Below are 15,292 nucleotides of genomic sequence, written 5' to 3'. Positions count from 1 at the left end.
ACCCTACCCTCAACCTTAAACCTACCCATCCCCTCGCTGCCTGGAAGGTGCCGTTGGGGGCTTAAAACACCAAGTGCCGTTCATTCACAACCGCCCACCTACATTTTCTTGCCGTTATTGAGAATCGAACCCACGACCTTTGGGTTACAAGTCCGCCATGACTGCCCCAAAGATTTTCACCCTAGATAGGACAGTTAAGGTCACAGTTCCAATTACTTTGGACACTAAAGAGACCTTTCTATTAAGAAAAAAATGCCCAGGGTTCCAGATCACCTGCAGGAACATACAATAGTCTGCAGATATCTATATATAGATACATCCTCTCACTTTCAATTGTTATATATATATATATATATATATATATATACATATCTATATTTTTACATTTCTTTAACAACCATGTAGGAAGACACATCATGGCCATTTTCCAGAGGATGATAATGTCAAGATTCATCAGGCTCAAATTGCGAAAGAATGGTTGTGAGGGAGCATGAAGAATTGGCACCTCTGTGTCATTTTAAGTCTTTGGGATGTGCTGGAGTATATATATACACACACACACACACAATTTTGTGGCCTATTCATGGACAGTACCTTCCTCACTGGTCAAATAATTGCAATGTAATGTGAAAAAAATATCATTGTAAAAAAAGTAATAAGATGTGTGTTTTTTAAAATCTGGTAAATATACTGGGGATTTACTGTAAGATTTTTTTTTTTTTGTAGGAAAATCAAGATAATTAAAAAACATAAATGTAGGTTGAAGGTGGATATCCTAAGTGTTTAGCAACTTACATGACAAAGCAGAAACATCATGCTGACTGTGCATCAAGTGGACGTGTTTCTAATCTGAACTATAATAGTAAATATTGTTTAATTATGATTTATAATGCAGTATTCTCCCCCCACTGTGCACCATGACCCTGTGCAACCATCAACATTTTTGTGGTTCATCATGAGGACTGTAAAAACAAAAATCAGCCTTACTATGTAAATTATCCAAGTAACTCTCTGAGCTGTAATTTTTCCAAGTAAGATATCAAATTTATGACAAGATCACATTTATTTAATTAACATCAAACTCAATTCAAACAGGCAACCTGGCCATTCATATGTCCATATGACTTTATGGAGGGGAAAAAAAGGTCAATAACAATAACAGTTTTGAGATCAGACACAACCAAGCTATAAAATAATTGGCAAAGCAGCCAAGTCAATATTCTGTTCTAACTCTGACTGATGAGACCTCAGGTGCAATAGGAGTTTTATTCTGATTCTTATTCACAGATGGGCAGAGGGGAAAGGTCCTTCTGGGATATGAATAAACAAAGCTCTGAGAAAAAAGCATGGACTTGCTTGGTGCTTTAAACTTTATAACGTTTCTTCTTCAGGTTTCACCTGCAAAAGTCTGAATGATTCAGAAAAAAAACCCCAACGTGCCAGCATCGCCAGCTTTAACAGCAGTTATGGAGTGATGCTTTAGAAAATAAGCCACATGAGGCCCTATAGCGTTATCATTAGCAAAACGGTACCAAGGATCAATCTTCCCTCAGCATGATGATTTTAAAAGAGTCCTGGTGTATATGAAAGTTATTTTTGAGGAGAAAGATAGAAAAACATGTCCACTGTTCATTTCAGACATTGTGAGCATCACCTTTTTAAATCTGCTGGCTCTTTGGTGAGTGTGGGGCAAATGGTGGCCGTGACTGTGGGCGGAGCTACTGTGGTCGCCGTGGCGACAGCCGCTCGTTCTTTAGCCAGTGTAGTCTGAAGCTCCGCCCTACGAGCCAGAGCGGCTTTCAAATGCCCACGGATTTCCTCAATCTTCACCTGGAGTTCTTCAAGCTCACCGTCTTTTGAGGGGCTCGAGGATCTCACCGAGGAGGTAGGCTGCTGAATGGGCCCTCCGTTTTCACACACTCTCGCCAATAAACTCCCAGTCCCAGAGCTCAACGCGGATGAGGAGCTGGCCTGACCCCCCTCCGACATGACACGGGTGAGGAGTCGGCGTGTGTTGAGAGTTTCCAGGTTGAAATGGACTCTCTTGTTGTCTTTGGGCTCCTCTTCTGCCTTGGTGCTTTCGTTATTCCATCTGGCAAAGGATCCGAGGGGAGCAGCTGGAGGAGGCGGATGCGGTTGGGCTTTCTGGATGTTACAACTGGGAAGAGAGATGCAAGATATGTGATTTTGTTAAACAGACCACCCAGAAATTAACATTCTGTCATCATTTCTTGAATTTATGCAATAACCCTGCAAGCTCACTCTTTTACGTATAATGAAAGTTAAAGTGGACTGGAGCTCTGAAGCTCCAAAATGACAGCATAAAAGTATCATAAATGTAATCTATATGACTTGGGTGCTATATTCCAACTCTTTTTGAGTCACATGGACTACTTTTATGGTACTTTAATGGTGCATTTAGAACTTGACAGCTCCAGTCTCCATCCACTTTTCATTATACTGAAAAGAGCAGCCAAAATATGAATCAAAACGTTACCATATGTGACTCCGGAAGTGAGAAAGTCATGGAATTATGGATGAGTGTGGAATAACATGAGAAAAAGTATATGACAGAATTTTCATTATTGGGTGAACTATCTCTTTAAAAAAGCTACACCATTGTCCATCATTATATGATCCTCGGGTTGCTGTAATAAGAATAACAACACTGTACGGCTGATGTTAACTTAAAACTATTACAAATCATAATTGAAATGAAGCAGAAATAATATATAAATATTAGATGAGATGAAATTAGAAATGATATCTGCGAGGTTTTTCAGTCAGGATTTAGACCGTACCATAGTACCGAGACATCTCTCATTAGAGTCACAAATGATTTGCTCTTATCATCCGATCGTGGTTGTATCTCTCTATTGGTGTTACTCGATCTTAGTGCTGCATTTGACATTATTGACCACAACATTCTTTTAAATTAAAATTATGTTGGCATTAGTGGAATTGCATTAGCATGGTTTAAATCATACTTATCTGACCATTATCAGTTTGTAGCAGTAAATGAAGAGATGTCTTATCGATCACAAGTTCAGTATGGCGTACCACAAGGCTCAGTACTAGGACCGTTGCTTTTCACTCTGTACATGCTACCCTTAGGAGATATCATTAGGAAGCATGGAATTAGCTTTCACTGTTATGCCGATGATACTCAGCTCTATATTTCTTCACAACCTAACGAAAATTACCAATTCACAAAATTAACGGAATGCATAACTGATATAAAAAAATTGGATGACTAGTAATTTCCTACTACTAAATTCTGAAAAAACAGAGATTCTAATTATTGGACAAAAAACTTCCTCACGTAATAACCTAGAATACTGTCTAACAATTGATGGCTGCTCTGTCAAGTCTTCGTCGTCGGTTAGGAACCTGGGGGTGCTCTTTGATACCAATCTTTCATTTGAAAGTCACGTGTCTAGTATCTGTAAAACCGCATTTTTCCATCTTAAAAATATATATAAATCTATATATTATATATATAATATATCATATGCTCTCATTGACAAATGCGGAACAAATAGTTAATGCGTTCATGACCTCAAGGCTAGATTATTGTAATGCTCTACTGGGTGGTTGCCCTGCATGCTTAATAAACAAACTACAGCTGGTCCAAAACGCAGCAGCTCGAGTTCTTACCAGAACCAGGAAATATGACCATATTAGCCCTGTTCTGTCAACACTGCATTGGCTCCCTATTAAACATTGTATAAATTTTTAAATATTGCTGATTACTTACAAAGCACTAAATGGTTTAGCTCCGCAGTACTTGAGCGAGCTCTTAACGCATTATAGTCCTTCATGTCTACTGCGATCGCAAAATTCCGACCAGTTGATAATACCTAGATATCAAAATCGACTGCTGGCGGTAGATCCTTTTAGCATATCCTTGTAGATCCTTGTAGACCTAGCATACACATAACACATTATAGACTTCTATAATTCAATGTTAGGCTGCATAAATCCTGATGTACTCGTTACATCATAAGAAGAATGACGTCTATGCTAATTTTAGTGTTTTTGTTTATCCCAAGGTTTTCCCGCAGCCTGCTGGATCCAGGCTGTATCAAGATCTGATGAAGGACCTGCGCCTGGACCCGATGTCATAGCGGGGTGCTTAAGTGCCAACTTGTTTCTCCTTATGGAGGATCCCTTTACCACTCTACAGATAAAGCGTTGTCGGGAAAATTCGGTTCGCGTATCTCCCCCGAAGTGATAAAATTCTGTATCAAAATGTTAAGTCCAGACAAGTAGATTTTTAAGGCTTGGTTTGTAGGGAATTACAAACCTGCGCACATATATTCAAACGCGCATACCAATAGAGTGAACTCGTAATACGCATGTGCACGCCATCGGCGTTCTCACAGGTTTCGCGTTTAGTCTGTGTAGAGTTTCCTGTTAAAACAGGGTCGTGTTAGCGGCCCCTAAGTTAATAACTAATGATCTTTGCGACGGAAGTGAATCAATCATATTAACTTCAGCTGGAAAATAACTTTATTCAAGAACTGCTATAAAGCCAAAACAATCTCTGTTACTTTAAACTATCCTTGTATTTCTGTAAAGCCGCTTTGGAACAATCTACATTGTTAAAAGCGCTATATAAATGAAGATGACTTGACATGAAAAAACTTGAATAAAAAATATATATATATGTATATAGAAATGTTGCCTTGGCAACCAACTCAAATAAGTTTTAGCCTAAGTACTAAAATTACTAAAACTAAAATAAAAATAAATTAAAGATAAATCGACATTTAAAAACTATACAACTAATTAAGAACGTAAAATTACTAAAACTTTAAATTATATTAAAATTAAAACTGAAAAAATTAAAATAAAAGCTAATTCAAAATATTAATGAATATTATTTATTTTTTGGAAAACTATCCCTAAAAAGAGCTCCACTAAAGTGTAGACATTAAAATCCACTAAAATCAGCAACATTCTGAGTAAAAAACAATGAAACAAACATAAACCCAAGTGCATTTTTTTGACATTTAAAGTGGAGAGCAATGAAACAAGATGTGATAAGCACAATCCTGCTGTTATTAAAATGGAAAAGAGATTAATAAAACAAAGTCAAAACCTTTTCTCTGTGTTCGCCCGCTGCCGTTTCACATCCTCATAAGTCATGTTCAGTGCTCTGTGGATCTTCTGCAAAAAAGAAAGAAAGAAAAGGAAAGAAAAAAGGATTTGTCTCAGCATGAGATGAATGAGAGAGATCAACATCATGCTTTTGATTTTAAAAATCAATATTCCAGAGATGGCAATTACAGACTCGGCTTGGCAGTAATCCCTCCACACCCCTCAGAGAAAGTAGCTTATAAGACCCTGAGAGATCAAGCACGGCTCATTTACAGAGTCAAAGCTTTGCCCCATGAATTACAGAGCTGTGCCATTCGTAGTCTTAGTTATCAGCGGAGGGAAGAAAGGAAACATTTTGATGAAATAATAAACTGGCGACAGCTCAAATTTAGCAAAAAACAGCCCAGACAATAAGAAACATCATGAGCATTAAAGGGACAGTTCAGTCAACTTTGAAAATTTGGCCATTTATTCACACTCACATCGATCAAAACATGTATGTTGGGTTTAATGGAACACAAAAGAAGATATTTAGCATGTTATATATATTATATTTGGTGTTAAAATGACAAACACCAAACATGACAAAAAGCAATGTAAACGTACCACAATATTAGTGTAATTCTATAAGATGTGGTTACCATTCACGTTTTTTTTTATGAAAAGAGCAGCTTGGACATTCTGTGAAACATCTCTTTTTGTATTCCATGAGAAAAGTGAAAAAACAAAAAAGTCAAACTGGTTTGGAAGGGATGAGTAAAGCATGACAGAGTGTTTATTTTTGGGTGAACTGTCCCTTTAAATTAGCCTCATGGCTCACCTGACTGGTGTGAAGCCAGTATTTGAACTTCTGTTTGCGGCGGATATGTGGCAGAACCAGGCGATAGAAGGCATGTTCTCCAGCCAGAGTGAGTAAGGCCCCGGTCACACCCACACAAAGCAACAAAAACAACCCTGAGAAGTGACGAATGCCCATCTGCAGCGTCTGGAAAGAGAGAGAACACACATAGAAGAAATGATACACTGCAGATTTAATGACCAAATGGATGTGATGCAGTACTTGTACACAGGGGGGCAGTATAATCATTCTGACTGATGTTTCATTAGTCTGAGAGAAGAGCACCCCTTCCCGGAGTGCCTTTGATGGAAAAGGATTCATACCAACTTGAACTAATTGACATTAAAAATCATCTTTAAACCAAAGCAGGAGCCACATCAATATTAGACGGGGAGAGCTGATCAGTATGTACCTCTAGATTGTTAGAGCTAACCACAGACCTTAGACACAAAAATCAATCAAATCAAACAGCTCTAATTGTGTTTTTTAATCATAAATCTGTAGGTTTTTGAAACTGCAGAAAGTTTTCACAGTGCATAAAATCAAGCTAAGATGACTGAAATGCTACAACTTAAAGGTACAGTAGAGTGTGTAATTTTTTTTTAGGTCAAAAAACATTTTCTATGCTGTGTTGACATAGTGTTGTACCTGAATGCTTAATCAGACATATTAAAGGGCTCATCCCTCTTCTTTTTTTTTTTTTTTTGTGAAACTTGATTTAGTCCCATTAGGGGCAGGACATTCTTATTCTAAAGAGCATTTGATTGGAGAAAAATATATGGATAATAGTTCATTTTCCTGTAAAAAATTACAAAATGTTAAATTAGATAATAGGCAACTTTATCAGTAGAATAGAATATACATTTTTAAAAGTTGGAGGTTGGTAAGATTTTTTTTTTATGTTTATGAAAGAGGTCTCTTATGCTCACCAAGGCTGTATGTATTTGATCAAAAAACATTTATTATTTTTATCAATGTTGAAGACAGTTCTGCTTAATATTGTTGTGGAAACATGATCCTTTTTTTTTTTTTTTTTTTTCAGAGTCAACTTTTAAGTGTAAAGGTTAATTTCCCTGAATGTGTAAACACTTTAAGAGTGCATCCTTCCTAGTCCAGTCCTTCTTAGGCTTGTAGGCTAGTGTCCCCCTCAGCATTAAACGCTAGAAATAAGATGGTCTAGTAAGTGTGCATGGCCACATCACACATGTTCCCACCCCTGCGGTCATGGCATGAAAATACTATTAAAAGTTAATTTTGGAAAAATACTTTGTATTACAAAATTTATATTAACTCCCAGTGTCTTACATTATTGGCAGTTTAGTGTTGGTGATTAATTTACAGCAAAACAAAAGATAACACCAACACTTTCATGTCCGAAAACATTATTTTTGTCTTACATTTCATAATAAAATATAATACAAATGAGCAAATGAAAAAGCTTGGGTTGCTGAATATTCGATCCCTTACTTCAAAGGCACTTATTGTTAATGATATGATTACAGGCTATAATCTAGATGTGCTGTGTTTGACTGAAACCTGGCTAAATCCAGACGATTACATGACTTTAAATGAGTCCACCTCACAAGATTACAGTTATAAACATGAACCTCGTCTGAAAGGCAAAGGGGGAGCTGTTGCTGTAATTTATAGTAATATTTTCAGAATTACTAAGAAGTTTAGTTTTAAAAATTAATTCTTTTGAAGTGTTGGTGCTTAATGTAACAATATCTAGTGTAAATGATAAATCACGTTTGAGATTTGTGCTGGCTACTGAATACAGGCCACCAGGGCACCATACAGACTTTATCAAAGAATTTGCTGACTTTCTATCAGAGTTAGTACTGGCTGCAGATAAAGTCCTAATTGTTGGTGATTTTAATTTACATGTAGATAACGAAAAAGATGCATTGGGATTGGCATTTAAAGACATTCTTAACTCTATTGGAGTTAGACAACATGTGTCAGGACCTATTCATTGCCGTAATCATACTCTAGTTCTAATACTATCACATGGAATCACTGTTGATGCCGTTGAAATTCTGCAGCAGAGCAATGACATCTCAGATCATTATCTAGTCTCATGTAAACTTCATTTAGCCAAGGCTGCAAAGCCGACTCCGTGTTACAAATATGTTAGACCTATCACTTCTGCCACTAAAGATTGCTTTATTAATAATCTTCCTGATCAGTTTCTTCATCTCAGCATCCCAGATTGCTTAGAAGAACTCAAAATTGCAACAGAAACTTTTAACTCTCTCTTTTCCAGCACTTTAGACACAGTTGTTCCTTTGCGCTTAAAGAAGATTAAAGAAAATAGTCCAACGCCGTGGTACAACGAGCACACTCGGGCCCTTAAGAGAACAGCCAGAAAAATGGAGCGCAACTGGAAGAAAACAAAACTAGAGGTATTTCACATTTCTTGTAAAGAGAGCTCGATTGCATACATAGAGGCCTTAAAAGCTGCTAGATCTGCTTATTTTTCAACCCTATTAGAAGAAAATAACAACGTTAGAAGAAACAGACGTTTCCAAGCAGCACAGCAGAAATGACTTTATGAACTTCTTCACTTATAAGATTGATAATATCAGGGAGAAAATTATAACTATGCAACCGTCTACTACAGTATCGCATCAGGCAGTGCATTGTAGTCTCCCTAAGGAAAAATTCGATTAATTAATTGCTATAGGAGAGGAAGAATTTTCTAAACTCGTTAAATCATCTAAATCGACAACATGTTAGACCCTATACCGACTAAGCTACTGAAAGAGATGCTTCCAGAGGTCATAGATCCTCTTCTTAATATCATTAATTCATCTTTGTCATTAGGATACGTACCAAAAACTTTTAAGCTGGCTATGATTAAACCGCTTGTTAAAAAACCACAACTTGATCCTAAAGAATTAGTCAATTACAGGCCGATCTCGAATCTACCTTTTCTGTCAAAGATACTAGAAAAGGCACCATTTTCACAACTATGTTCCTTTTTAGAAAGAAATGATATCTGCGAGGATTTTCAGTCAGGATTTAGACCGTACCATAGTACTGAGACAGCTCTCATTAGAGTCACAAATGATTTGCTCTCATCATCCGATCGTGGTTGTTTCTCTATAGAGCTCCCCCTACAGCTTCGGAATAGATATTTGGAAACACTGTCGTCAAAACTCGTTGGCGACTCTCCCCCCTCCCATCTTCTCCCACTGGTCATGTGCATTTGTTTTCAAAGAACCCGGCGAACGCATGGAGCCATGTCCACTGAGGTATGTATAATACACAGAAGGCTAGCATATAAATGTTTAGATAGTGTATGTGTGCAGTGCCGTAAAGCAGTTGGTTACATCGCGAGACCTGATATCACGCGATACTTCCTGATGTGGCGGCCCGCCGGCCCACAGTTGCAAGGGTGGTTTTTCGTCTCACAGACGCTCGAGGGGTGCGAGAAGACCACCATTCAACCCGAAAACAGTCATATAACCATTCCAATGACTCCGAAGCTGTTCGGTTAAGATAAAAAAGTTACTTAGTTCACCTTTAAATCATACTCAGTTTGTATCAGTAAATGAAGAGATGTCTCATCGATCACAAGTTCAGTATGGCGTACCACAAGGCTCAGTACTAGGACCGTTGCTGTTCACTCTATACATGCTACCCTTGGGAGATATCATTAGGAAGCATGGAATTAGTTTTCACTGTTATGCTGATGATACGCAGCTCTATATTTCTTCACGCCCTGACGAAACTTACCAATTCACAAAATTAACGGAATGCATAGCTGATATAAAAAACTGGATGACTAGCAATTTCCTACTACCGTATTTTCCGCACTATAAGGCGCACTTAAAAGCCTTTAATTTTTTCAAAAAACGACAGTGCGCCTTATAATCCGGAGCGCCTTATATATGGATCTGGCGCCTTATATTAAAGTCTGTAAAACAACCGCTGACTTAAACTTTGTTTATACTTTCGCCTGGCACCGGAGCGCGAGCCTCCGCTGACTGCGCGCGCACCTCCCCGAACAGACGAGGCATTTATACTTGACGCAACTGTTTTGTTTTAGACTGAACACCAGACCATACAACTGATTTAGACGCGCAAACTGGGTGCCGGTGTGGTGAGATGTACTAATATCCGTCTGCTCGGGCAAAGTCGTGCATCTTCGGATGCGGAGGCGCGCGCGCTGTTACAATGACGTCATTTTTGCCGCGCGCGCCTCCGCATCCGAAGATGCACGACTTTGAGCCTAATCTGCCCGAGCAGACGGATATTAGTTTTTTTATTACCTTCGCGCTCATGCGGACGTGTCGAGTAACAAGGTTTTACAGCTCAGCCACTTGTTTTTTCATAATTTTTTGCAAGTGGTAGATCTTGGTTTACATTTGGACTTTGGATGTGATCTTAGGCTTGAAAAGGTTGGTGACCACTGCACAACGCAAACCCAGTCAAACGTTTGACTGCAGTATCTTCTATTCTATGCGCCTTATAATCCGGTGCGCCCTATATATGAAAACAGTTCTAAAATAGGCCATTCATTGAAGGTGCGCCTTATAATCCGGTGCGCCTTATAGTGCGGAAAATACGGTACTTAATTCTGAAAAAACAGAGATTCTAATTATTGGACAAAAAACTTCCTCACGTAATAACCCAGAATACTGTCTAACACTTGATGGCTGCGTCATCGTCGTCGGTTAGGAACCTGGGTGTGCTCTTTGATACCAATCTTTCATTTGAAAGTCGCGTGTCTAGTATCTGTAAAACCGCATTTTTTCATCTTAAAAATATATCTAAATTACGTCATATGCTTTCAATGAAAAATGTGGAACAATTAGTTCATGCGTTCATGACATCAAGGCTAGATTATTGTAATGCTATTATGGGTGGTTGCCCTGCACGCTTAATAAATAAACTACAGCTGATCCAAAATGCAGCAGCATGCACTGTAAAAAAAAAATCATTGCTAATATTGAAAAATTCAAGGCAACACATTGCATTCACATTTTTATGTTTTCCCAACGATTAGCAATGTAATTATCCCAATTACAATAACGTTGTTGTCCTTACTAATATTATTTAGTTCTGATAAGGGACAGCGCTTTAGCCATGTGATTACCCCAACAACAATAATGTTGTTGTCCTTACTAATATTACTTAGTTCTGTTGATGAACAGCACTTTAAATTCCTCATTCTACCAATGAATATATGTTTGCTCAGTCAATAGCCTCGTTCACAGCACTAGAAAATGTTTATCAAGAATATATTGATTCTCTTTCCACTATACTGGAAACTCACTTATTTTCCTTTGGCCTACATATTTTTTTTTAATTCACAAACTAAAATAAATCCATAACAAACAATGTCATACATTTCAAGTATTTTATTTCACTGTGACCAAGGGTGTATTTTACTGATTAAAAACAAAAAAATAGGTGGCACTATGCAATTAAACCTCTTCAAAATAATATTAATGAAAAATAAACACAGAAAGGCCACATAAATGTTTTCAATTAAGATAAATGTCACAGTAGACATTGTCACAGTGTTCTGGCACTCAGAACATAGCCCTAACAGCTGTAATTCACAGTAGCTGAACATGAAAACGTGTTGGGAGTAAATGTTACCATTGTAACCAACATACAAGAACTATAAATGCATGTCAAATGACATACCATATAACTCCAAAATGAAACCACAGAAAGGATACCAATTTAAGAGGTTTACAATCCAGAACTTCTGGGGCTCAGAAACATGGGCCTATACAGGTCAAATTACAATTAAAATGTGAAAAGTGTAAATATGCAATCAACACAACCACCATAAATGAAAAACTATTAATACACATAAAATTTGACATCAAATACGTCCACAAAAACCTGAAACTTACACAGAATTACTGTTTGGGCGATGCGAAAAGTTCAAAAACATTTTGTTTAAAAGAGCCCATCCAGCATTACGTTAGAGCATCATGATACAAAATAAAATATGGTGTTTTTTTAGGCTGTGTGCATATGATTGTGTGTTTAATGTAAATGTTTGTCTGTGATGATCTTATGCATGTATTATGATGGTTATTGAGCAACTGTAACCAATCCTCTTGGGATGTGTGGAAGTTTGAACATTTGGTTAGAAGAGTCCATCAGCATTAGAGTTGCCAGGGAGCAAAACAGAAGAGAAGGCCAAGGCAGGAGAGATCTGGGATATTGTATGGTACTGTAAGCACCATACACCAAAAAACAAAACAAAAAACTTGGAAGATATCCTAACGATATCCTTAAGAATGCCATAAGTGTCTCTTGCATTTGTGCAAAAAAACAAAACATTGAAATCAACCACACATGAAGGTGCAAACTATTGTTAACATGAGCTACTCAATAAGAACAGTACATTCATATTACTATTGGCCTATACAGAAATTGCCCTTGGCCTCATTTTCCAGTATTTCACAATGCTAGTTTGTTCTTAAGCGATCGGACACGCTTTGTGCATTTAGGTCCCATTTCCATAAAGACGCTCTGTAGAGTATCAAAAGTGTACTTGAGATGTTTTGGGTAGGAAATGTTGAGGGCGTATAAAAGGCCAAAAAGGTATGCCACAGCAGTGGGAGTATCAGCGATGTCCTGTAGAACTACAGATTCCTCCACAATCAATGAAATGTTTTGCACCTTTGGAGAGGAGGTTTCCACAGCACAGTCCTCGAGGACATAAAGCACCCCCACAGCCACTCCCTTTACGGCCACATCATCTGGATCAGTTTCCTATAATAGAGATATCAAAACATTAAAAGGTGATTTTCAACACACAACACAAAACACACACATCATCTTCATCTTGTAATTGTAATGGGGCAGCCGTGGCCTGCTGGCTAGGGGTTCGGGCTTGTAATCGAAGGCTTGCAGGTTCGATTCACTGTGTGCTCTGTGTGTTCACTAGTAGCTGAGGCAATCTTCTTCCATCCCATCTTTCTATGTTACTTTTTTCTCCATGTATTTCTGGAATGATGAGTGGTTATTCTGTTATGATAATTGACACTTACAAGACATTGCTTGAAAAGTTGTCCAGGTTCCTCACAGAGAAAAATGGGAAGTCCTCTGAGTGCAGCATCCTGGCGGTGCCGGATAATATTAGAGGTCTATCAAAAAAGACGGGAAAAATGTCTTTATATCAGACAAAGAAACATTCACCTCAGTGACCAGAGGTATTTTCTCTACTATAACTCATACCTCATCATCAAGCTTCATCAGGATGTGTTCTAGGTCCTTTCCAAAGGATGCTTTCCGGGAACGGTAGAGCCGAAGGAGTTTCGGAGTGTATTTCTCCACTGCAGCTCTAAATGTCCCCAGTAAGTTCTTATTGGTGATGCAAAAAAACTCCTCACCAATCTGTTAACATGTACCAAAATGTAAGGCCATTAATCATGTTTTAAGGTGTAAATCAGATTAAGAGTAAAACCAATAATAGAATATTACAATGACAAGTTAGCTGAAAAAATATCTTCACTAGCCATATAACATAGGTTACTCCGAACAAAATAGCTGGATGCTGGGCTAACTGTTACCAAAGATCCTTGATTTCGTGCTAGTTAGCTAACTTAGTCTAGTACTATGATTTCTAAACCACCTCTGCTGTTAGCATCTAGCTGCAAGTTAGACAATATGTTCTAGTTCTTGATAGACAGGCATGACTACCTCATCAAGTTTAGCTCATCAACTTAGAATGTGGTACAATTAACTTACACGAAATGTACTGAAACAATAGGCTACAATATATTTCTGGCCACATAGGTATAATATCTGAACACCACACTTTAATGGTGGAATTCTACACCGAAAAAAAAATTGGTGGGATGTTAAGTTAGGTTGCTAGTATTACAACGATGGCAGTGCAATTCAAACTAGCACATCTTCTGACGAAATATTTTCGATTAAATGCTTTTTTTGAAAATCATCCAATTCTTCTAAATCATTCCACAACTAAAGTGTAGTTTCAAAACGTAATTTAATACTTACTTTTACGCCGTCAATCCCGATAGTCCTAACTGGATAACTTGCAGATGAGAGAAAGACAACTTCGAGGGAGAGGAAAGCCCGCGTTGAGATCCATGTTGAAACCCCGGATGTCAGACAACATGCGCATGCGCTTTTCGCATTCTAATTGGCTGTTGCGCTTAATACGTTTTCTATGTTCAGTTTATTCTCAAAAACATGTTTACACATCATTGATATGCAAAACATTGGTCTAACATGGTTTTCTGCATACATTTATATTAATACACATTTTCCTGTCTGGAATACTAAAAATATCAACTCTACTGAATAAAACACCGTTTTATTTTTTACAGTGTGAGTTCTTACCAGAACTAGGAAGAATGACCATATTAGCCCAGTTCTGTCAACACTGCATTAGTCTCTCTGTTTATCCGAGGTTTACTGCAGTCCGCTGGATCCAGGCCGTATCCAGATCTGATGAAGGACCTGCGCCTGGACACGATGACAACGCAGTCCTGAAGTGTCAACCAGTCCCTCCCCTGTGAAGGCCTCCTTCCCTTCCCTTTACCTCAGTACAGATAAAATGTTGTCGGGATAATTCTGGTTTACGTGGCTACGCAGACATGACAAAAAATAATAATTTCTGTATTATAAATTTTTAAGGCCAGACAAGTAGTTTATTGAGGGTTGGTCTGTAAAGAAGGACTATACGCCTGTGCACATATATATTCAAATGCACATACCCTTGGACTGAACACGTAATGCACATGTGCGGGACGTCTGCGTTTTTGCGGGTTTGCGCAGAGATAACGGATAATCATTTGCACCTTCGAACCTATTTCAGGAAGTGCGTTCTCGAGACACCAGGCACTGTTGTTGTGCGGATAGGTGGCCGGAGCGCATTAAGGGTTTTCCTGTTAGAACGGTATTGTGTGGTATAGCGGCCCCTGAGTTAATAACTAATGATCTTCGCAACGGAAGTGAATCAATCAACCAAAACTAACTTTAGCTGGACAATAACTTTATCCTAGAGCTGTTGTAAAGCCTAAACAATCTGTTATGGTAATTTCCTATTATCACTGTAAAGCTGCTTTGAAACAATCCATATTGTTAAAAGCACTATATAAATGAAGGTGACTTGACTTGACCTAATAAACTCAGATAAGCTCAGTACTGACTCATTTTCTGTCTGTTTATTTTCGTGAATTGAAATGTGTGCAAAGGATTGTGGGTGATTTAAGGCTGTGAAGGATACATCCGATGCATCCTTCAAAACAGGACGCAAAACGAACGCTGCTTTCCAATGATCCTTCAAATTGATGTGGTCTTCAGCGACGTGTAGTGATGTACTGTAGCCACTGAGTTACGCAGCCT

At 38.1% G+C, this 15,292-nt stretch overlaps 2 protein-coding genes across 2 annotated transcripts in view; both read right to left on the bottom strand.

Annotated features, from left to right (window-relative positions):
- Positions 1-1,056: 1,056 nt before the first annotated feature.
- The window catches only part of grin3bb (glutamate receptor, ionotropic, N-methyl-D-aspartate 3Bb), a 112,704-nt gene continuing 98,468 nt past the window's right edge, over positions 1,057-15,292 (bottom strand). The window contains exons 7-9 of the mRNA XM_084100767.1: positions 5,924-6,088; positions 5,105-5,172; positions 1,057-2,158 (exon numbers count right to left, since the gene is read on the bottom strand). Of these exons, the coding sequence (XP_083956893.1) occupies positions 1,651-2,158; positions 5,105-5,172; positions 5,924-6,088 (741 nt within the window). The 3' untranslated portion in view covers positions 1,057-1,650. The remainder of the gene's footprint in view (positions 2,159-5,104; positions 5,173-5,923; positions 6,089-15,292) is intronic.
- LOC311074294 (uncharacterized protein) lies at positions 11,298-14,034 on the bottom strand. The gene is made up of 4 exons (XM_084100783.1): positions 13,940-14,034; positions 13,154-13,312; positions 12,967-13,062; positions 11,298-12,688 (listed from the first exon to the last, which is right to left on the bottom strand). Exons 2-4 carry the CDS (start codon positions 13,169-13,171, stop codon positions 12,374-12,376), a joined length of 429 nt encoding a protein of 142 aa, XP_083956909.1. The 5' UTR covers positions 13,172-13,312; positions 13,940-14,034; the 3' UTR covers positions 11,298-12,373.

This window comes from Abramis brama (assembly GCF_963993115.1).
Source record: "Abramis brama genome assembly, chromosome: 23".
Taxonomy (NCBI): Eukaryota; Metazoa; Chordata; class Actinopteri; order Cypriniformes; family Leuciscidae; genus Abramis; species Abramis brama.
Note: the sequence above shows the minus strand (reverse complement) of the source record. Positions and strands in the feature narration are given on the sequence as shown.

Excerpts from the sequence above, each read along its gene's own strand:
- LOC311074294 (XM_084100783.1), bottom strand. Across the intron at positions 12,689-12,966 it reads AACTTTTCAAGCAATGTCTT|GAAACTGATCCAGATGATGT; the intron begins GTAAGTGTCAAT and ends TCTCTATTATAG.